Genomic DNA, 22,606 nt, shown 5'->3' with positions numbered 1-22,606 from the left:
GGAGGCCGAGGTTGCCAACATGGTGAACAGATCCCGACCCTGTCTCGGAGGCCAGGAGTCAAGCGGTGGAGGAGTTCAAGACTTCCACCGAAATGAAGAAGTTGAAGGTTGAGTTCGGCCAAGCCACATTCAATAAAGGGTTCGAGCTCTGCCAGGAGAAGATGGTCGTGAAATTCTCCAGCTCGACCTCAGCTTCTTGGACGAGGCATCCGAGGATGAAGCCGGACCCTCCACCGCCGTTGCAGCCGCCGGTCCACCCCCAGAGGTGCCGAGTCCCCCTTGATCCAGAGGTCCAAGACCTCTAACTTTGTATTCTTCCTTTATTGCCATTTTTCTTCTTTCTTTTGTCTTCAAGAACTTCAGTCAATAAAATTGGTCTCCTCCTTTTGGGGGACTTTTCTTCTCTTCTTTTTCTTTCTTTCTTTCTTCTTCTTTGTAATGAGCTGCAGTTTTAACGCGTTGACCTCCCGATGGCAGTGCCCCACCAAGCATTTCCCTTACCTCAGGGGATTCTGCTGAAGTCTACAATCCAGCGGCTGAAAAAGAAAGTCCTCCATTTAACAAAAAGGTCGAAGAAGACGGAAGGCGAGCTTCGCAGGTTGAGGGAGAGTCATTCCGAAGCCACCGGCGATGCCACCTACTTTCGAAATCTCCACGTGAAGGGGATCATGGAGTACAGTCGGAGGAAAGCAAACTTTAGAGAAGGAGCTTGAGGAACGTAAGAAGCGTGCCAGCGATCAAATTTGGGCTCAAATCGCCAAAATCAGTTCCCTCAGGGTGGAGCTATCGGCTGCCGGAGAGGAATTGGCCAGCTGGAGGAAGTTCATCCCGGCTTTTGACTCGGGACCGACAGCGGATCGGGAGTGATCAAGAAGGTCTCAACCTCCAGCAGCAGCTTCCAGGATGCCGAGGCGAGCTACGATGCGTACCGGGCTGGCTGGCGCAAGTAGGTGGACGAATACAAAGGGAGGCTCTGGATGGCGACCGACGAGGTTGCCCGCCTTCAAGGGCAGCTGGCTGGCAGGGCTCAGCTCGCTTCCTCTCGAGATTCCAGCGAACTCCAATCCCTAGAAGAACTGCAGAAGAGCTTTCTATCGCCCTTGGGGGGAGGACGGTCGAGCTGCAGCAATTGAAGATCCAGCTGACATGCGAGCAGCAGGCCGTCAAGGACGCGGAGGCAGAATTCGAGGTCCTGAGAAAAAGGCATCGGGAGGCAGAGAGCGAAAACCAGCGATATCATCGAAGATACATGGAGATATTAATGAGAGAGAGAGAATTGGAAGCAGAAGTTGGACGTTTAAGGGATTCCCTAGTGAGGGTCGAAGCCGAAAGTTCGAGGTCGGAGGAAGCTGGACCCCCTTAGGGCTCTTTTTGTCTTTCCGTCTTCCCATGTATATATTTTTTCTTCTGTTGTTTTGTCTTGTTCTTATCATTTTGCTTTTCTTTCTTTAGCCTGCTGGACTTTGTAGTGTATATTTTGTGAATGAAATGAAAAAGAGATTTTGTGTTACCTCATCCACGTGTTGTATTAAATTGTCGTCCGCCAAACTTTTTTTGTCTTTTGACTTGTCCGACGTCGATGTCGTTTGGAGGTGCCCAATCATCGCCACACTGATTTACTTTCCTTATCGTCCATGGCCGTAGGCTCGAGCTCTGTGGTCCGAACTCTGCATTACCTTGAGGGGGTCGTTATTTTCTTGACCTGTGTCGAGAGCCTTCTTAGAGGCCGGGGATGTTTGGTAGGAACTTCCCATCTTTATTGAGATGAGGTTCCCTAAGTCTTTGGTGTGGTTTGTTTTTCATCTGTTGCCGGTGTAATTCGTCGCTTTCCTTCTTAATTTTCCTCCTCTTTCCGAGTGAGGGTCCTCCCCTTGCTTTTCGTGGGGTCGCATAGAGGTGTGGAGGTGCCATTGAGGGGACTTTTTTCTTTATCCGATCATGTTGGGTGATCAGGTTTTTGTCATTGTCAGGATGAGGTCCTCCTTCTATCCTTGACGTAGTCGATCTCAGCTCAGGTTAGGACGAGGTTCTCCTTCTGTTCTCGACGGGACTATGGGGGCACATAAAGGTCGTTGTGAGGGCCTCTCCCCCCATCCGGTCTAAAAGAATCGGGTCTTCGACTTTGCTCGTGTCAGGATGAAGTTTCCTCCTGTTCCTAACATGGCTGTGGGGGCATATTAGGGCGTTGTAGGGCCTCTCCCCCTATCCGATCTAAAAGAACCGGGTCTTCGACTTTACTCACGTTAGGGCGAGGTCTTCCTCCTGTCCCTAACATGGCTGTGGGGGCGCATAAGGGCGTTGTAGGGCCTCTCCCCCCATTCGGTCTAAAAGAACCGGGCCTTTGACTTTGCTTATGTTAGGGCGAGGTTCTCCTCCTGTCCCTAACATGGCTGTGGGGGCACGTAAGGACGTTGTAGGGCCTCTCCTCCCATCCGGTCTAAAAGAACCGGGCCTTTGACTTTGCTCATGTTAGGGCGAGGTTCTCCTCCTGTCCCTAACATGGCTGTGGAGGCACGTAAGGATGTTGTAGGGCCTCTCCCCCATCCGATCTAAAAGAACCGAGCCTTTGACTTTGCCTATGTTAGGGCGAGGTTCTCTTCCCGTCCCCAACATGGTCCAGGGGGCATCCAAGGGCCGTTATATGGGCCTCTCCCCTGATCCGATCTTAAAATAATCAGACTTTCATTTTGCTCATGTTAGGACGAGGTTCTCCTCCTGTCCCTAACATGACCATGGGGGCACTCAAGGGCCGTTATATGGGCCTCTCCCCTGATCTGATCTTAAAATAATCGGACTTTCATTTTGCTCATGTTAGGACGAGGTTCTCCTCCTGTTCCTAACATGACCTTGTTTTAATTGTTTGAAGGGGTTATCCCCAATCGTAACAAATCCATGCCAAAAGGGAAAGACATGCAAAGTCGAAAGAAATTTTGATTCAAAGCAAAGTCGTGAGTAGTACATTTACAGGTTTCTCAAGTTCCATGGTCGTGAAAGGTCTGCTCCTCCTTGAGGCCCTCCGGTGATGGAGTCGATGGTCCCGATTGGAGGCGATCTCCGGGCTGCTCCTCCCTCCTTAGCTGTTCAGGTTGCAGCAGGACCCTTGGCCGATCTTCTCTACCCTCAGACCGGTGTCGAATGAACCTATCGAGTCGACCTCGCCGGATGAGCTCCTTGATCTCATCTCGGAGTTGGATGCATTCCTCCGTGTCGTGACCGTGGTCGCGATGGTAGAGACAGAACTTGTTGGGGTTACGCTTCCTGGGGTGTGTGCACATCCTCTCTGGCCTAGGGAGCTGCTCTCTGACCTCCATCAGTACCTAGGTCTTCGAGGCATTGAGGGGGGCGTAGTTGCAGAATCTTTCCGATGGAGAATCCCGTCGAACTCCGCGGTCCGGACTTCTCTGCCTACATACTCAGGGAGGAGTATGGACACGCTTGTGCCCGGGAGGAGTTCGAGAGCGTGGCCGAGCTTCTCTCGACCCTTTTTCGACTGCGGGCTTACTCGAGTCTCCCGCCTGCCACTCTCTCGCAATCTCCTTATCCTTCATTTTGAAGGCTTCTTCCGCTCGGAAGTACCCTTCGGCCCGAGCCAACAGATCAGCAAAATCACTGGGGTACTTCTTCTCCAGGGAGAACAAAAGGTCATTCTTCTGAAGGCCGCCCTTCAGAGCGGCCATTGCTACCGATTGGTCCAAATTTCGGACCTCTAACGCTGCGACATTGAAACGGTTGATGTAGGCCCGAATGGACTCCCCCTCCCTCTGCTTGATATTGATGAGGGACTCCGAACCCTTTCGGGGGTGCCGGCTGCTAACAAAATGGGCCACAAATTGGTGGCTCATTTGATCGAAGGAAAAGATGGTACCCGACTTCAGCGCCGAGTACCAGTTTCTCGCCGCTCCCTTCAAGGTGGATGGGAAGGTCCGGCATAGAATGGCGTCGGGTGCACCATGAAGCAGCATCATCGTCCGAAAGGCCTCCAGATGATCAACCGGGTCCGAAGTCCCATCGTAGCTTTCGAACTAGGGGAGTTTGAAGTTTGACAGGATCGGTTCCTGCATGATCATTTGAGAAAAGGGAGGGTCAGTGCAAATATCCTCACCATAAGTGGGGGGAGCGTGGCGGAGTTCTTCGATCCGCCAGTTCATCTCCTGGAGCCTCCGGTCCAGAAAATTCTCTCGACTACGGGTCTCGAGGGTCCTCTGACAGAATGGGGGTAGAGATCTTCAAGGGGGGAGCCATGATCCGACTGAGGGCTCTCCACCCTCAGGTTCGTCTCCCCAAGAAAGACGGGGTGGCTAGCCCAAGTGGCCCGCCTCATCGCCGGATTCTGATGTTCCAGTGACACTCTCTCCAGGTGCACTGATGCCTGCGGCTGCTGCTGCTGCTGCATGGCCTGCACAGCTTCAGTGAGGCCTCTGACCTGCTGCACCAGCAGATCAAATTGCTCCGCACCGACCGCCGTTGCCGGAGGAGGAGGAGGAGGCTGGGAAACTGGAGGTGAGGCCGGAGCCTGAGATCCGACCGCGAAGGCCGTGGATCATCGCGTGGAAGCCTTGCGGGGAGGCATTGGGCAAAGACCGAGTGGGGGGAGGAAGAGAGGATGCCAGAAAAGATGCCCGGGGGTGGTCCCGTTGAGCGCTCCTTCAAGAACAAGGGTACTGCGAAGGCACAATCCTTCCTCTAGCGCCAATCCTGTTGGTGCAAAAATTCGCCTGCACCGGAGAAGCTGGAGTTGTGGAGGTCCGGTCACCGCCGAGACCTACAAAAGAAGTCTAAACCGGAGGTGGGGTTGCTCCGGCATGACCCTCCGACGCTCAAGTCAGTTCTCTGTCTCAACAAGAATGGAATGCTCGAACGAAAATTTTAGCAGAATTTCTAGGTAAAAATGAGAGCTTAGAGAATAACGTATCTGGGGTCCCCCTTTTATAGGCGGAGGGGGCAACAAACTGATAGCGATGTCTGTAACCGTCTGGCAGTGGGCCGCCCAGAGTCAGGAGGAGTTTGTTGCGGAGAGTAGTGGAGTGGACCCGTGGCTATCACCGGGGCGTGCCTCGTGGAGTCTGCCATGGGGAGCGGAGCGACGTCCGTTGTCGGGACTTGCCGGAGAATGAAAGAATCACGCGGTATCCGTCGTAGGAAGTGGAGTAGGATCGTGGCCATTATTATGGCCTGCCAGGGAGTGATGGAGCCGCGTGAAATCCATCGCAGGAAGCGGAGCAGAGTCATGGCTGTTGCTGCGGCCTGCCAGGAGGTCCAAGCCTATCGACCGGAGTTCGGCTGGGGTGTCTGGCGGAGAGAGGTGGCTAGCCACCCATCTGAGAGGAGCTTGGAGTCTGGCTCTCGCGGGAGTCCGGATGGAGTCTTCCTTCAGTTGAAGTCGGGGACGAGGTCCGGCTCCCACAGGAGTCCGGACAGAGTCTTCCCGCAGTTGGAGCTGGAGACGAGGTCTGGCTCCCGTAGGAGCTCGGGCGAAGTCTACCGGCAATCAAAGTCAGGGGTAAAGTCCGACTCCCTTAGGAGTCCGGACGAGATTTACCAGCAATCGGGGTCGAGGACGGAGCCCGGTTCCCATAGGAGTCCGGGCGAAGCCTTTCCGCAGTTGAGGTCGGGGACGAGATCCGGCTCCCGTAGGAGTCCGGGCTGAGTCTATCTGCAATCAAAGTCAGGGATGAAGTCTGGCTCCCTTAGGAGTCCGGACGAAGTTTACCTGTAAGCGAAGTCGTGGGTGGAGCCCGGCTCCCGTAGGTGTCCAGGCGAAGTCCTTGTGCAGCCAGAATTGGGAACGAGGCCCGGCTCCCATAGGAGTCCGGGCTGAGTCTTCCCGCAGCTGGAGCTGGAGACGAGATCTGGCTCCCGTAGGAGCCCGGGCGAAATCTACCTGCAATCAAAGTCAGGGGCGAAGTCTGGCTCCCGTAGGAGTCCGGACGAAGTTTACCAGCAATCGGGGTCGAGGATGGAGCCCGGCTCCCATAGGAGTCCGGGCGAAGCCTTTCCGCAGTCAAGGTCGGGGATGAGATCCGGCTCCCGTAGGAGTCCAGGCTGAGTCAACCTACAATCAAAGTCAGGGATGAAGTCCGACTCCTTTAGGAATCCGGACGAAGTTTACCAGCAATCGAGGTCGAGGACGGAGTCCGGCTCCCGTAGGAGTCCGGGCGAAGCCTTTCCACAGTCGAGGTCGGGGACGAGATCCAGCTCCCGTAGGAGTCCGGTTGAGTCTACTTGCAATCAAAGTCAGGGATGAAGTCCGGCTCCCTTAGGAGTCCGGACGAAGTTTACCTGTAAGCGAAGTCGTAGGTGGAGCCCGACTCCCATAGGAGTCCGGGCGAAGTCCTTGTGCAGCCAGAATTGGGAACGAGGCCCGGCTCCCGTTGGAGTCCGGGCTGAGTCTTCCCGCAGCTGGAGCTGGAGACGAGATCTGGCTCCCGTAGGAGCCCGGGCGAAGTCTACCTGCAATCAAAGTCAGGGATGAAGTCCGGCTCCCTTAGGAGTCCGGATGAAGTTTACCTATAAGCGAAGTCGTGGGTGGAAACCGGCTCCCGTAGGTGTCCGGGTGAAGTCCTTGTGCAGCCAGAATTGGGAACGAGGCCCGGCTCTCGTAGGAGTCTGGGCTGAGTCTTCCTGCAGCTGGAGCTGGAGACGAGATCTGACTCCCGTAGGAGCCCAGACGAAGTCTACCTGCAATCAAAGTCAGGGGCGAAGTCCGGCTCCCGTAGGAGTCTGGACGAAGTTTACCAGCAATCGGGGTCGAGGACAGAGCCCGATTCCCGTAGCAGTCCGGGCGAAGCCTTTCCGCAGTCGAGGTCAGGGATGAGATCCGGCTCCCGTAGGAGTCCGGGCTGAGTCAACCTGCAATCAAAGTCAAGGATGAAGTCCGGCTCCCTTAGGGGTCCGGACGAAGTTTACCTGTAAGCAAAGTCGTGGGTGGAGCCCGGCTCCCGTAGGAGTCCGGGCGAAGTCCTTGTGCAGTCGAAATTGGGAACGAGGCCCGACTCCCGTAGGAGTCCGGGCTGAGTCTTCCCGCAGCTGGAGCTGGAGACGAGATCTGGCTCCCGTAGGAGCCCGGGCGAAGTCTACCTGCAATCAAAGTCAGGGACGAAGTCTGGCTCCCGTAGGAGTCCGGACGAAGTTTACCAGCAATCGGGGTCGAGGACGGAACCCGATTCCCGTAGGAGTCCGGGCGAAGCCTTTCCGCAGTCGATGTCGGGGACGAGATCCAGCTCCCATAGGAGTCCGGGCTGAGTCAACCTGCAATCAAAGTCAGGGATGAAGTCCGGCTCCCTTAGAAGTCCGGACAAAGTTTGCCAGCAATCGGGGTCGAGGACGGAGCCCGGCTCCCGTAGGAGTTCGGGCGAAGCCTTTCCGCAATCGAGGTCGGGGACGGGATCCGGCTCCCGTAGGAGTCCGGGCTAAAATTTGGTAGTTGTAGGAATCTACCGTTGGAGAAGTTCAGCCGTTGGCGGAGTCCGGGGTAGTTCGGATTGGAGTTGAACCTGGCTGGAAGAAGTCTGGAAGGGATTCGGGGAGCAGCTGATAGTCGTAGAAAGTCGGCTGGCGGCGGAGCTTAGTGAGCGCTTAGGGCGGTTTAGTAAATAACTGGGGGAACTCATGTTGAAGGAGCTCGGGTGGTGTAGTGGGAGTTCGTCTGTCGAGGAAATTCAGTCAGCACTGTGGGAATCCGGCTGTTGGAGAAGTCCGGGGAGATACCATCTGCGGTCGAAAGCCGGAGGAGTCTTGGGAAGGTCAATCCTGTTAAGAACTTCGGCTGAGGGTATTTTATACCCAACAACTATGTATTAGATCCAGAACATTATTAGCTCGTTCACCTTTTTCAGTAAAAGGTGACTTAGTCATCTTCCCAAGAAGATAAGACTCACAAGTCGGCAATGATTCACAATCATTGATATTGAGGATACCCTCTTATGCTAACCTATTTATCATGTTCTTGTTAATGTGTTCAAGTCTACAATGTCAAAGGTAGGCATGTGTAACATTATCTAACTTACGATATTTATTTGGAGCGTACATTACACTCGCAGGCTGTGATAAAATATAGATGCCATTTCTTAATTGTCCTTGTATTATTGTAACATCATTCATAATGATATCATAATAATTATTCTTTATTGATAAACTATAACCATCTTTGGCTAAGAGGCCAATAGAGATTATATGCATCAAAAAAGATGGACAATAATGATAATCACTTAAAATGACACTATTGAATTTGGAAACAAGCTCGACGACTCCTAAAGTCAGGATTAGAATTTGGCTTTCATCTCTCATATTTAGGAATCTCTCACTATTCTCAAATTTTCTACTAACTTAAAGTTCTTACAATGAATTACATATGTGAACTGAACTTTCGATATTCAATATCCAGATAGTAGTGTCACATATAGAAAAATTTATAAGATATTATCATATAAGCACCTTGACCAGCAACTAATTGCTTATTTTTTTTAGCCTATTTGGGTCATAGTCTGTCTGACTCGATTCAGCCTTAAATTTTTTAGTTAGATTGGACTCAAGATCAATATTCAACTTCTGATACTGACTATCGAAGTTGGATCGAATAAGCTCACCACTATCAAATAGTGAGTGAAGCAACACGATATTGGCCATTTCTAAAAAAAATATATAGACCTAATTAGTGTATGAATTAATTAAGTCTAAAGATATGGACTTTAGTCTAAAGATTCTCCCACTATTTTATACAAATTGTTAGCTTTTACCTTCAATTCGAGAAATTACCTTAATTCCTTAGTCGGTACTAGAATCCACACAGATTGCATATGGATCTGAATATGACTCGGTCAACCCATATACATCTATGGGTAGGTTCTCAACTAATTGGTTCTTCAAATAATTTTTAATAATTAATTTCACTCCAGATTTCATTTCAGTAGGTGATGGGTCTCCACTAAAAGTCCTGATTAGGTCCAACCATTAACATAAACCTACTCAGTAATTCTAACTAATGAATGATCAGATCCGAGTATGGCTCAGCCAATCCAACCATTCATTAGATAGTACAATAGAGTCATCATATGATGAATGATAATTTCATCATTCAGAGAAATATTAGACGGATGGTGCCTGCAATGTCAATCAGAAATAATGGACCAATTATCATTCACTTTAATGAGAGGCTATGATCTAGTTATCACTATAACCAACTCATTTTATGGACCTAATAATTTAAAAATTTTGATTAACATAATTTAACAAAATTAAATACACAGACTACCTAATCTCAATCCTCTCACTGACTTCATCAAGTCAGATCAGAGTAGACTAGAAATAATTTGATCCAACTGACAAGTCATCAATCCTCCCACTGACTTCATCAAGTCACATTGAGGACAAAGACAAGTCAAACTAGGGACACCTAAATCAGTCAAACTGATTTTCTAGTAAGCATGGGTCAACCCTAATCATTAAGCGATCTGATCAAAACTTGATTCATCATGTTGGTCAAGTAAGTGAGATCAGTAGGAGAGATATGTCATTAACGCATCATAGACTCAATCTATACGAGTAGCTCCCAATTAATAACCATCGATCAAGACTACCAAACTTACCTTAGACCCCAACTAGTTAATTAGTTTCAACTCGATCAACTTATAGATTTTGGTTCGATCACTGAGCTAGAGATCAAAGTCTATTTAGGTCTAATCAAAGATACGGATTCGACCAATTATAATTATTATATTGGCTCTAGAGAAATCTTGATTTAATCTAATTCAACTTTTGGTTAGACTTAATTAATTTCTCTATTTAGTCTATTTAATCTTTGATCTAACCCTAGGATCTAATTTAATTAGGAGGACCTAATCAAACTAACCCATAAATCTATCATCCATGTTTTATGCGATTGATATTAGATCTTTAATTCACAATTCTATATCTAATATGTTCAATTTTATTTTAATATTATTATATTATTTTGAATATTGACTTTTATTATTTCATAGGGTTTGGTGCCATGAAGTGCCCGTGCATCACAGGCCAGCTGCTATTGGCAGCAGCACTGGAAGATGGTTATCATCATGTATACTGCTGCATATACCATCAAGTTATTGTATACATGAAATAGTGCCTTTAAACAATCGGAGGGTATTTAGTGACTTGGTTTAAATATTTATTGTACAACAAATTGTTGAGCAAACTCTTCTTGCCCTCGTTCTTCTCCTCCTCCTTCCCACCCATCCTGCTTTTCCCCTTCTTATACTCCCTATTGCTTAAGGATTGTATTTTGATGTTCAGGTTCCTCTAATTATTAGGGGAGATATTCATGTACTGATGTGACTTTGTATCCTGTCTCTTATTTTGGAAATTTGTCTCACTGAGATAGTACTTTTGTAAAACTCATAAATAAAGCCATATCATTCCAAACGAAATTGAACATCTTCAATGTCTTCTTCTGGGTTTTTAGGTGATTTTTTTTAAATGCCAGACAAATAAAAACATCAAGGCACTTGATGTTTCCCTGTACGTGTTATATACTTCCAATTGTGAGTCTTATACGTGCTGTCTTCTTAGCACTAACTATGGGAAGAGTCGCATAAAATTTTCCTGGTTCCAAAATTGGCCGTGTTTCTGCATTCAAACTATTTATTCTACATTGTTTTTTCGTAGTATGGCATATTGATGTTTTGATATGGCATAAATTGCAGGGTCTTTCTTCACGAGAATTACGTGCTGACCTGTGTGATATTCTTAGCTGGAGGATTCATATGCTGTTCATGGAAAAGCCTTTTTTTAGTGTGTGTGTGTGTAATATAGTTACACATCTGAAGTTGAGCAGCAGTGCAATTTGAACATATTGCATGAAAAATCTCAAACCAGTTCACCAGTTGGTTATTATTAATCACTAAAATACCTGCAAACCTATTCCACCTGTAGTGCAGTTGCGTTCATTCTTTTTTCTTAATTCGAGATATCTGACACTTTGGGGTCATTTCTTGTTGAGTTTCACTTTGTATCTCACAAAGCTTTACTTCCATTTTTCTGCTTGAATTTTAAGTAAAACTTTTTGCCTCGCACATGCCATATTCCAATTTCATTTTGCTGTCCTATCCTGTTTGTCCTCTAATTTTTGCAAATGTTTGATTATCTCTGCAAATTATTGTTTTATATTGAATTTATTTGGTAGTTCAGCTTGCTACCTTGCAAAGCCAGCCGATGACTCTTCCCCCTCTTTTCAGAGTCTGGGTGAAATTCTCACATGAAATGGCAAAATATCAAAATGACCTTTTTTCTTGATGATGCTTCCTTTTCAGCTCACTTAATCAAGAAAAGAATTTCTCTCTCTCTCTGCCCTTTTGCATGCAGGCAATGGATGGAAATGTCTAGGCAAAACAATCACTATCATAATATGACTACATTAACTAAACTCAAAAATAAGTGAAAGATAAACACCAAGAATCATCAACGCATGAATTATTTGAATATGTGATTCCAGATTGAGTACTGCTACCTTCTTCACCGTCCAATGTTTTAATGAAAATGCAGCTTTATAATTTAATCTTTCAATGCATTTAAGAGTATTCTTGTAAGTGACAAGTTCCTCTCTGTCACACTGATAAGAAAATGTGTTTTTTTTTTTTTTTTAAAAAAAATTTCAAAATTTGTAACTTGGATGTGCATATAACACAGTCAAAGATGTGTACTATGTTACACAAAAAACTCTCACAGCAAAACATATTATGTTTTTTAATTGCGAAAGATATTGCGTTACCATGTTGGTTCTATTTAATCAAAAGATTTCATTTGTCAATACCATGTTGGTTCTATTTAATCAAAAGATTTCATTTGTCAATATGTATAGCATGTATCCCCTGCTGGTTTACAAAATATGAACTTGTGGGTGAGGAAGTGAGTGAGACTTATGAAGCACTCAAGTTTTCTATCAATCATGTGGTTGCTTTTGTATTGTTTGAAATTTTACTAGTCATTTGAGAGATAGCATTGATAAGCAGAAGCTAGAAGCATCCATGGGAGAAGTTTTTATTCTCTCTTCTGTGTCACAATTCTCTCCTACTTTTACTGATTGTATAATGTTTTTGGATTTCGGGAAAGGCAAATGCCCCTTGAGCATTCTTGGGTCCAGGACTTGATGCATAGTTCCCAAAGGCACATAATGCTGCTATAGCTTACCACTATGACAGCATTTCTACAGAAGATTCTCAGATAATATATCACCTGGATGGCTGCTTTGTAGTTGGTAAGGAGACATTGGCATAATAGCTTGCTTAGCTGCTATATGAAATCCTTCTGCTGTTCTGCTGTTTTAATCTTAGTTAGATGTGAACTGATGTGGCTTATGTTGATGTGGAAATGACTCAAGACTTTCACTTACCAAAGAAAAGACTTTAAGCTTTTTGCACATAGCATTGTTGCGGAAGGGTGGTTTGCCGATTAAGTTTATTATCCTCAATTTTTGTTTGATGCTTTCCTTTATAATCTGATATATCTCTTTCAATGTTTTTATTTTATTGCAGACTTCGGAGTTCACTTTGGCTTCAATTTAAGCCCCATCATATTGCTGCTGGGGCTGCATTCCTTGCTGCCAGGTTCCTAAATTATGATCTTGCCTTTCATCAGAGTTTCTGGCATGAATTCCAGACAACACCATCCATTCTTCAAGGTAGTGGAGTTGTTTTCTATAGTTTGAGCTTGTTGTTGACCTTCATTATTGATCACACCGTAAGCACCATTTTTCAATTTCACTGTTTGCATTGCAGATGTTTCACAGCAGTTGATGGAACTCGTCTAAAATGACACATCAGTATACATGTTGTACTAAAGGTTTGTTGCACACCATGTATATACTGGATAAAGTAATTAAATACAAGGATATCAATGTTTTATTGCATGAATGAGTCAGCTAAATGTCTTCGTAATGCTTGCTATAATTTTTAATTATTGGCAGCATTTCTATTCTTAAGCTACCTCATGTACTACTTGGGCCTATCAACAACCTTTACCATAGCTGTTGCAGAATTATAGTTTAACTAAAAAATGATCTACAATTGTCGCATAGCAACTTCATGGTTCTACTAATCTGTCGCCTGTCCTTATAGGAGAGAATCACGGTGTTATGCATCTTGTTTGTAACTGATGCTCCAATTGTGCCTACCCCTAGCAAAATTTGAATCTGCTCAAATTGAATGGTGAAACAGGGCTCAAGAGACCTGACTTTAGTACTCAGAATTCAGCTTACTTAATGTCATGGTTACGGTATATCTGTTGATCGGATGACTAAAAGCTGTCCATTTTGCACCCTTCACATTGATAGAAACTTGCTTTATTGTTAGCCCTCCCAAGTTTTTGATGGAGGGCATAACACTGGTTAGAATTGAATGGCAAAGCAGGAATCATATATCCTTTCCTAACAAAGGCCGGGTTTGACTTGGTTGTGTTTATGGGCAATGATTTTACTTCTTCCATTGGAGTGAGATTTGAGGCATAGCCAAGGATTCAATCTTTGTTAGACTTTTTTTAGGCAAAGAAAACCCTAAGCGAAGCCGTTGCTCTTCGATTCTCCGAAACAAACCAACCGGACAGAATCTTCATTAGTTTTTTTCGGAAAAAAATAAACCGTTAGCGCAGGCATGGCTTTTAAATTTTCCGATGCCAAGTGAGAATCGAAAAGGAAAAAAAAAATAGCCGTTAGCTCCGTCGAGGTTTTCTTTTGGGACTGCCTTCGATTCCTGATCTAATTGGGTTTGCCTTCTCTCCGATTCCCGATCTAATTGGTACTGCCTTCTCTCCGATTCCCGATCTAATTGGTACTGCCTTCTCTCCGATCCCTGATCTAATTGGGACGATCCAAGAAACTATAAATAAAACTCTGTTTCACGCCCTCACCCATACATACGTCTTCAAGCTTTCCTCTGCTTCTCTCTTTGAGCCAGCCGTGGTCCGCACGCCTTCGCCCATACGTCTTGAAGATTTCCTCTCTGCTCTGTTTCTCTCTTTCAGGCAGCCATGGATGCATGGTTGAATCTTGTCCGTGGCAACAATTCGGTGCACCTCAGGGTCTTCCTCCAAAGGGGAGGCGACCCCACATCAGAGCCCATGGTCAGGTTCCTCATCTCAAGGTCCGGCATCCACCAGGCCAACGTCTTTCGCTTCCTCCTTCCCCTCTCCGACCTCTTCCCCCGCCAGCTCCGTCGGCTCCAAGTCGAGTACATGCTTTCCCATGTCGGCCATCCCCACCGCAGCAACGTCTACTTCTGGACTGACCACATATCCTCCTACGTCTCTCGTGCCGCCAATGCGGTGCTTCTTGAAGGCTACAGCGGCTTCTTGATGGTGGTCCACCTTAATATCCCCACGGTCTCTGCCCGTGCTCGGATGGAGGATGGAGTCTTGATGCTTGACGAGGCTGAGCTGATGGATGATGGAGACCTGATGCTTTCTTTGGAGGAGGCGGCGGCGGGTGGCACGCGAGAGTTTGGTTCCGTGCCGGCATCCGAGTCGTCGATCAAGACGCTGGACACCAAGACCTATCAAGGGGAGGGAGAGGATGGGTCGACGATATGCTCTATTTGCTTAGAGAATTTTGAAGCCGGAGCCGAGCTGATTGTGTTGCCGTGTTGTCATGAGTTCCATTGTTCTTGCGCCACCAAGTGGCTGGAACGAAGTCACTTGTGTCCGCTGTGTCGCTATCCGATGCCGACGGTCGATGGAGAAGCTGCGACGGCATAGGTTTTCATCTTTGCTTCATTTTTGATTCGGTGTTGGAGGTGTGATGGCATAGATTTTTCATGTTTGTATCATTGTTGATTCAGTGTGTTGATGTCTTGTATTTGTTGTCCATAATTCTTCTTCTATCTATACTAATGAAAGCCAGATGGGTCCTTTTTCACTTCTGTTTATTCAAGCAAAAAAAACTCTAAACATAGAATTCTTGATTTTCTCGATTTTTCTTTTGCAAACTAGCTGAATTGCATTTTCAGAAAGAATTTCAGACCTCCCTAATCTTTTATGATAAGTCACTACATGTAAGCGTTAGATTGTTGGTTGCCATCATTGGGTTTTGTAAACTTTCAGATGGTATCATATATGTATTTGAACCTTGTACATCCATGCCATCCACAAACCGAGTGCGCATGTTACTGGGGTAAGAATCACAACCATGGAGCCAACCCTGCCTCTCGTAGCTCCTCTTTCGCCGCTAGTAAGACGTCATTTGTCGTGGACGACAGCGCACCTTGGAGCAAAGTCCCCATGTATTTTTTCTCTGGCAGATTTCGTTTCTCACCCCTTGCGTAAGTATGGACCGATTAGTGATGGTTTTCTTGGTATGAGACCAGAACCTCATTAAAGACATTGATCTAGAGTGGATAATGAGCGATGTTTAACCAAAATGACTCATTAGGTATAATCTAATTCTCGCTTAGAATGTTGATGACTGATGACCGTCATTTTCACTGCCTCATCTTTGAAGGCAGTAAGTGTCCCCTGTAGAATGCCTGTAGTTGTCTTGTTGCGTAAATTGTTGTAGGAGGGTAAATTGTTGTAGGAGGATTAAGGCTGCAAATGGATCGGGTTGATCTATGATCCAATCCGATCCGATCCAATTAGATCCGATCAAGACCCATTTAAAAGACCCATGGAGCCGAGATAGATTCAAAAATTAGACCCATTCTCTTTTCTGGATCGGATCTGAATTTTCTGAATTTGGACTCGATCCAACCCGTAGAGACTTTTGGGTTAATTTGAATCTTAAGATACATGACCCGATCTGATCTGATCCGATCCGATCCGGATCCAAAAATAAGATTCGAACCCAGTTAGAGTGACTCACCTAAATAGGGGTTTGGATCAAAATTTTTCAAACCTTTGGATCTTTCCCATCCGTTTTTCAAACTAAAAATCTCCAAAAGTAAAAATTTTTCAAACCCTTCAATTTTTTTATTCTGATTGTTGTAACCTCTATAACAATTCGAGAAGGAAAGATTGGATAGATTCCTAATAATTTAAATGAAGGACATCTCGATTACTTCTTCTGGCTTCTTGCTAGGCTTAGTTTTTTAAACTTTCTGATTTATGTTTACTATGCCATGAGGTACAAAAATAAGAGGGCTTCTTGAATTTCAATTCGTTTTGTTAACTTTAAGAAATTTCAGAGTATGCTCTAATATGCATAGATGTTGTGTCATCCACGGTATATGCAGTCTCATTTTTAATCATATATAAATATTCCTTTTGTATGATATTTTAGATTGGGATAATTATATTATTATATAAAATTTATTTTATTTTTATTTTTTTTCTTTTGTTTGGACTTCTACAATCTTGACTTTTCTCAAAAACTGTTTGTTTCCCTCTGCTATCCAATATAATTAATTATTAGAAGTTACTGTTGGAGGATTGGAGGAAAAAAAAGAAAAGAGTCATTTCTTAGTTGTCATCCAGCATTAGTATTCACTGATGGTAGGTTTTAAATAAATTAAACTCGTGACCCGACCCGACCTGAGCCAGATCCGAATCGAATCGCATTTCATGGATTAGGACCGGGTTATATATGGACCCGACCTGATCCGATTTTTTATCGAGATGGGCATGGTTCCAATATCAAGACCCGATCAAGAAATCGGATCGGGTCGGGATCACTCAGAACCCGATTCGACCCGACCCTTTTGCAGGCCTAAGGACGATGGTATGCTATCCATTCTGTAAAGCCCAGCCCATTGGACGGCCTTATCTACCATGGGCCTGCTTCACGGTCCGACATAGAAGGCAGAGCCAGAAAAATTCTTTGTGCACTGCAGGCAGTGTAGAAAATCCGACATGGAGCGCACCACCTTATCTGATTAGTCCATATAATCATCACTTTCCAACAATATTTAATGCTTGTAGATCATCTTTTTTATTTAAAAATTTTATATGATGAAAATATCTCTGTTCTTTGATTACGACATCCCTTCACAAAAATTATGATACTCCTATTTTTGAAAAAAATTATGACATTCCTTCTTAAAAATTATGACATCTCCTTCATAAAAATTATGACATCCCGATACTAAACAAAAAATCGAAGACAGATGTCATAATTTTTTTGAAGAGATACCATAATTCTTGTAAAGAGGTATTATAATATGCCGTAATTATTTCTAAAAGATAAGAATATCATAATTATTTTAAATAGATATCATAATTTTTGTGAAAGAATATTATAATCAAAAAATAAAAATATTTTTGTTATATAAAATTTTTAAATAAAAAATATAATTTATAGATGTTAAATACGTATCATATGGATTAATCGGATAAGATAACGTGCTCCACGTCGGATTTTCTATGCTCGCGGTGCACAAAGAATTTCTGGGCGGAGGAGAGAGCCTTTGGGCTGTTACCAAGGCAACCAGGGTCCAAGATGCTGTCCCATTCGACGGAAAAAAGGGCAAAAAGAAAAAACGAAGTAAAGAAGGGGAGGAACCCCTGTTCGACGCGGTCCTCCTGAAATTCCGACCGGCAGGGAATATCTCCGCCCATTATTGATTTGGTGTTGGAGGTGTGATAACATAGGTTTTTCGTGTTTGATCCATTGTTGATTTGTTGTGTTGACGGCTTGTATTTTGTGTCCATCGTTCTTTGACGTAGTCCTTCTATCTATATTAATAAAAGCCAGGTGGCTTCTTTTTAACTTCTCTTTATTCAGGAAAAAAAACTTCTTTTACATAGAGTTCCTGATTTTCTTTATTTTTCTTTTGCAAAGCAGCTGATATATTGACATTTGGATACTAAATGCTAAAAGCATTATATTTTAAGTCCCTTTTGACATTTTCAGAAAGAATTTCAGACCTCCCCGAGAAACAGCAAGGACACGACATGTTATTCATAGATTGTTACCTTAACAAAGTGTTCATTTGTAAAATATCCGATATTTTTTTCCCAATTAACAAAGCATTGTTGCGGAAGGGTGGTTTGCCGATTAAGTTTATTATCCTCAATTTTTGTTTGATGCTTTCCTTTATAATCTGATATATCTCTTTCAATGTTTTTATTTTATTGCAGACTTCGGAGTTCACTTTGGCTTCAATTTAAGCCCCATCATATTGCTGCTGGGGCTGCATTCCTTGCTGCCAAGTTCCTAAATTATGATCTTGCCTTTCATCAGAGTTTCTGGCAGGAATTCCAGACAACACCATCCATTCTTCAAGGTAGTGGAGTTATTTTCTATAGTTTGAGCATGTTGTTGACCTTCTTTATTGATCACACTGTAAGCACCATTTTTCAATTTCACTGTTTGCATTGCAGATGTTTCACAGCAGTTGATGGAACTCGTCTAAAATGACACATCAGTATGCTTACATGTTGTACTAAAGGTTTGTTGTACACCATGTATATATTGGATAAAGTAATTAAATACAAGGATATCAATGTTTTATTGCATGAATGAGTCAGCTAAATGTCTTCGTAATGCTTGCTATATTTTTTAATTATTGGCAGCATTTCTATTCTTAAGCTACCTCATGTACTACTTGGGCCTATCAACAACATTTAACATAGCTGTTGAAGAATTATAGTTTTACTAAAAAATGATCTACAATTGTCGCATAACGACTTCATGGTTCCACTAATCTGTCGCCTGTCCTTATAGGAGAGAATCAAGGTGTTATGCATCTTGTTTGTAACTGATGCTCCAATTGTGCCTACCCCTAGCAAAATTTGAATCTACTCAAATTGAATGGTGAAACAGGGCTCAAGAGATCTGACTTTAGTACTGGGAATTCAGCTTATTTAATGTCATGGTTAAGGTATATCCATTGATCGGATGACTGAAAGCTGTCCATTTTGCACCCTTCACATTGATAGAAACTTGCTTTATTGTTAGCCCTCACAAGTTTTTGATAGAAGGCATAACACTGGTTAGAATTGAATGGCAAAGCAGGAATCATATATCCTTTCCTAACAAAGGCCGGGTTTGACTTGGTTGTGTTTATGGGCAGGGTAATATTCATGTTACACCATTTGTGTATCAGGTATTATAACCTACCAAAGCCTGTTGACATTTTTGTATTGTGTAATGGCGCCATTAGCTTATTGCAGAGGTCTCTGAATGATGTGTTAGTCAACAGCAAATGTGTCTAGGACTTACTAGGCTCTTGCTTCCTACCAATTAATACATGACCAGTTCTTAAACTTCTAAAATGAGGAATCCTATCTGTTAGAATGGTTCAAATAATCTTGTGTCTACATTGGATATGTATTGAAATTCATACTTGGATGCTTCTAGAAATGTTTATTTTAAATCATCCTAGTTTGTTGCTTTTTTAAAAGATTTTCTAATATTTTTTGGATATGTCCAAGATACTTCTCTGATACCTCTAATGGTGGGGGTTGGGTTCATTTCCCTTTTTTTTTTTTTTCTTTTTATACATTTGATGAATGTCAATCTTTTAAGGTAGATGATCCATTTTGGGGTTTATGATATTGATATTATTGTATGAAATGCAGAATGTAATTAATGAGTTCGAGTGATAATTAAATGACACAGCTTGTGAATGTTGATGCTATTATATGAGGTATGAACTTTATTATTTTATTGACATGCTGCTATACAATATATAAAAAAATATGTATTTATTGATTGCAAAATATTAACAATATTTTGTTCTGTTTTAATGATATTTATCTTATTATATAGTAGTAAATATTTTTGAGATTTTTTTTTGTTTTATTTAGCAATAGAATGGTTACATGCATTCCAATGTTTGAACCCTGGACCTCCAACTCCAAGGGCGAGTCCTTATGAGTTGTGAACTAGCTGAGACATGAGTGTCTGATAATTTGTTTTACAATTTTGTGCTTTGGATTTCAGCTCACTCGGGAGATCCTTGGTCTAAGCCACAATTTAACTGTTTTCCAATGCTTTGTTCTTTTCTTTTCCTCATTGTTTTTACATTAAAATTCATGTAATATGATCCACGTTGGACATCTAAAATATAGCCCCAACTATAATCATCACTTTTGGTTTGAAAGGGGTATGACTACCATCATATCTTGGATAGATTCTGACGTTATTGGTTGGGGTGCTGTTTGATATCTGGAGTTATGTTGATGGAATACAAGAGTTTAAAGGATTCTCACATCCTGCAGGAACTGAAGTTGCCTGTTGGTTAGTTGGAAGTGCGATCAATACAATCCTCCTGAGCTTAGAGGGTTGACGTTTGCTGATTGTTTGGATTTTCTATCCTAAAACTTGTCATATTTCGTCTGTTTTTTAAAAATACCTTTTTTTCGAGAAAAGAAAAACCTATAACCATCAACACTGTCCAGGATATTTAGGGGTGGACAGAAGATGATGAAGGCCTTGCTGTCGCGGATGCAGCTTGGGGATTTTACCGCCAAACTCTCGAGTCATAAGATCCCATTTATCCCTAATGTAACTGTATCTCGGAGATTCCGGTTTCTGAGGGTAACAAAGTGGTTGAATAAGTTTTGAAAATAGTTAACGCCTCCACTAGCCTTTCCTTTGCTTCCTGGTCATGTCAACCCAAGAACCTTTGCCTCCTTTCCATCATATCCTCTCTTTTTTCTCTAGAATCTGGAGAAGAAAATCATTTCCTTATAGATGATGCTCGAGGTGGTAGAATGAAGTAGCAAGTGCATAACCGTCTCCTTCAACTTCATTCCACATGTAATGAATCCATATCCACATTGTTCCCTCTTCCACCCATCAAATCACTTTGCCCCTTCTTTAATTTACATCATTGCCATCTTGCAAATCTTGAACAAATGAGAAATAAAAGGAGCAAAATAAAAATTTCTGTTAATTATAAAAGAAAAGAATTAGAGGCAATATATATATATATATATATATATATATATCGGATAGAAAACAACCTCAGATTATTTGGAGGTAATGCTGTAAGATCTATGACATTGAACAATATGCATGGCTCATAACCATGACCTGTGATCATAGAATTAATGCATTTCTTTGGTATGCTGATCTATAACTTGCATGGCATATATATATCGAATGTGCTTGAAATACTTGGGAGTCAATGACAGATACAAGCATTCTTGGTTTACCACGTGTCCCATCGATCATCCAGCAGATTACAAGCTCATTCCTAGCTGATCATGAGAGTATGTTGAAGTGTTTTTAATGTCGTCTAAAGTCTAATCGGCTTATTTAACTCGTAGTAAGCTAATGAGTAATCTGCTTAAGCCGTCTTACTTACATATCTTCAAGGCTCAGAACATGCATCAACTCTCTGGAAACGCAGCAACTCTCTGGAAACGCAGAGGCTTCTACCTTGAAACAGAATCCATGTTGATTCTCCCAACGTGCTGTCAATGATTTTACTTCTTCCATTGGAGTGAGATTTGAGGCACAGCCAATATGGGTGAAAGGCTTCAATCTTTATTAGACTTTATTAGGCAAAGAAAACCCTTAGCGAAGCCGTTGCTCTTTGATTCTCCGAAACAAACCAACCGGACAGAATCTTCATTAGTTTTTTTCGGAAAAAAATAAACCGTTGGCGCAGGCATGGCTTTTAAATTTTCCGATGCCAAGTGAGAATCGAAAAGGAAAAAAAAAAATAGCCGTTAGCTCCGTCGAGGTTTTCTGTTGGGACTGCCTTCGATTCCCGATCTAATTAGGTTTGCCTTCTCTCCGATTCCCGATCTAATTGGTACTGCCTTCTCTCCGATTCCCGATCTAATTGGTACTGCCTTCTCTCCGATCCCTGATCTAATTGGGACGATCCAAGAAACTATAAATAAAACTCTGTTTCACGCCTTCACCCATACATACGTCTTCAAGCTTTCCTCTGCTTCTCTCTTTGAGCCAGCCGTGGTCCGCACGCCTTCACCCATACGTCTCGAAGATTTCCTCTCTGCTCTGTTTCTCTCTTTCAGGCAGCCATGGATGCATGGTTGAATCTTGTCCGTGGCAACAATTCGGTGCACCTCAGGGTCTTTCTCCAAAGGGGAGGCGACCCCACATCAGAGCCGATGGTCAGGTTCCTCGTCTCAAGGCCCGGCATCCACCAGGCGAACGTCTTTCGCTTCCTCCTTCCCCTCTCCGACCTCTTCCCCCGCCAGCTCCGTCGGCTCCAAGTCGAGTACATGCTTTCCCATGTCGGCCATCCCCACCGCAGCAACGTCTACTTCTGGACTGACCACATATCCTCCTACGTCTCTCGTGCCGCCAATGCGGTGCTTCTTGAAGGCTACAGCGGCTTCTTGATGGTGGTCCACCTTAATATCCCCACGGTCTCTGCCCGTGCTCGGATGGAGGATGGAGTCTTGATGCTTGACGAGGCTGAGCTGATGGATGATGGAGACCTGATGCTTTCTTTGGAGGAGGAGGCGGCGGGTGGCACGCGAGAGTTTGGTTCCGTGCCGGCATCCGAGTCGTCGATCAAGACGCTGGACACCAAGACCTATCAAGGGGACGGACAGGATGGGTCGATGTGCTCTATTTGCTTGGAGAATTTTGAAGCCGGAGCCGAGCAGATTGTGTTGCCGTGGTGTCATGAGTTCCATTGTTCTTGCGCCACCAAGTGGCTGGAACGAAGTCACTTGTGTCCGCTGTGTCGCTATCCGATGCCGACGGTCGATGGAGAAGCTGCGA

At 43.9% G+C, this 22,606-nt stretch overlaps 1 protein-coding gene and 1 long non-coding RNA gene across 2 annotated transcripts; both read left to right on the top strand.

Moving 5' to 3' along the window:
• The first annotated feature begins 11,948 nt into the window (after positions 1-11,948).
• Positions 11,949-14,872, top strand: LOC140858176 (uncharacterized). Its single transcript, XM_073258081.1, has 3 exons — positions 11,949-12,229; positions 12,507-12,652; positions 12,750-14,872. The coding sequence occupies exon 3, from the start codon at positions 13,996-13,998 to the stop codon at positions 14,716-14,718; it is 723 nt and encodes a 240-aa protein (XP_073114182.1). The 5' UTR covers positions 11,949-12,229; positions 12,507-12,652; positions 12,750-13,995; the 3' UTR covers positions 14,719-14,872.
• Positions 14,873-17,932: 3,060 nt separating this feature from the next.
• Positions 17,933-18,411, top strand: LOC105035749 (uncharacterized). Its single transcript, XR_830376.3, has 2 exons — positions 17,933-18,179; positions 18,277-18,411. It is a non-coding gene; the product is annotated as an uncharacterized lncRNA (long non-coding RNA).
• Positions 18,412-22,606: the final 4,195 nt, after the last annotated feature.

This window comes from Elaeis guineensis, chromosome 5, assembly GCF_000442705.2.
Source record: "Elaeis guineensis isolate ETL-2024a chromosome 5, EG11, whole genome shotgun sequence".
In the NCBI taxonomy this organism is placed as follows: Eukaryota; Viridiplantae; Streptophyta; class Magnoliopsida; order Arecales; family Arecaceae; genus Elaeis; species Elaeis guineensis.
This window is presented reverse-complemented; position numbering and strand designations above follow the sequence as displayed.

What these genes read in the sequence shown, in the direction of transcription:
- LOC140858176 (XM_073258081.1), top strand. Translation starts at nt 13,996, where the DNA reads ATGGATGCATGGTTGAATCTTGTCCGTGGCAACAATTCGGTGCACCTC.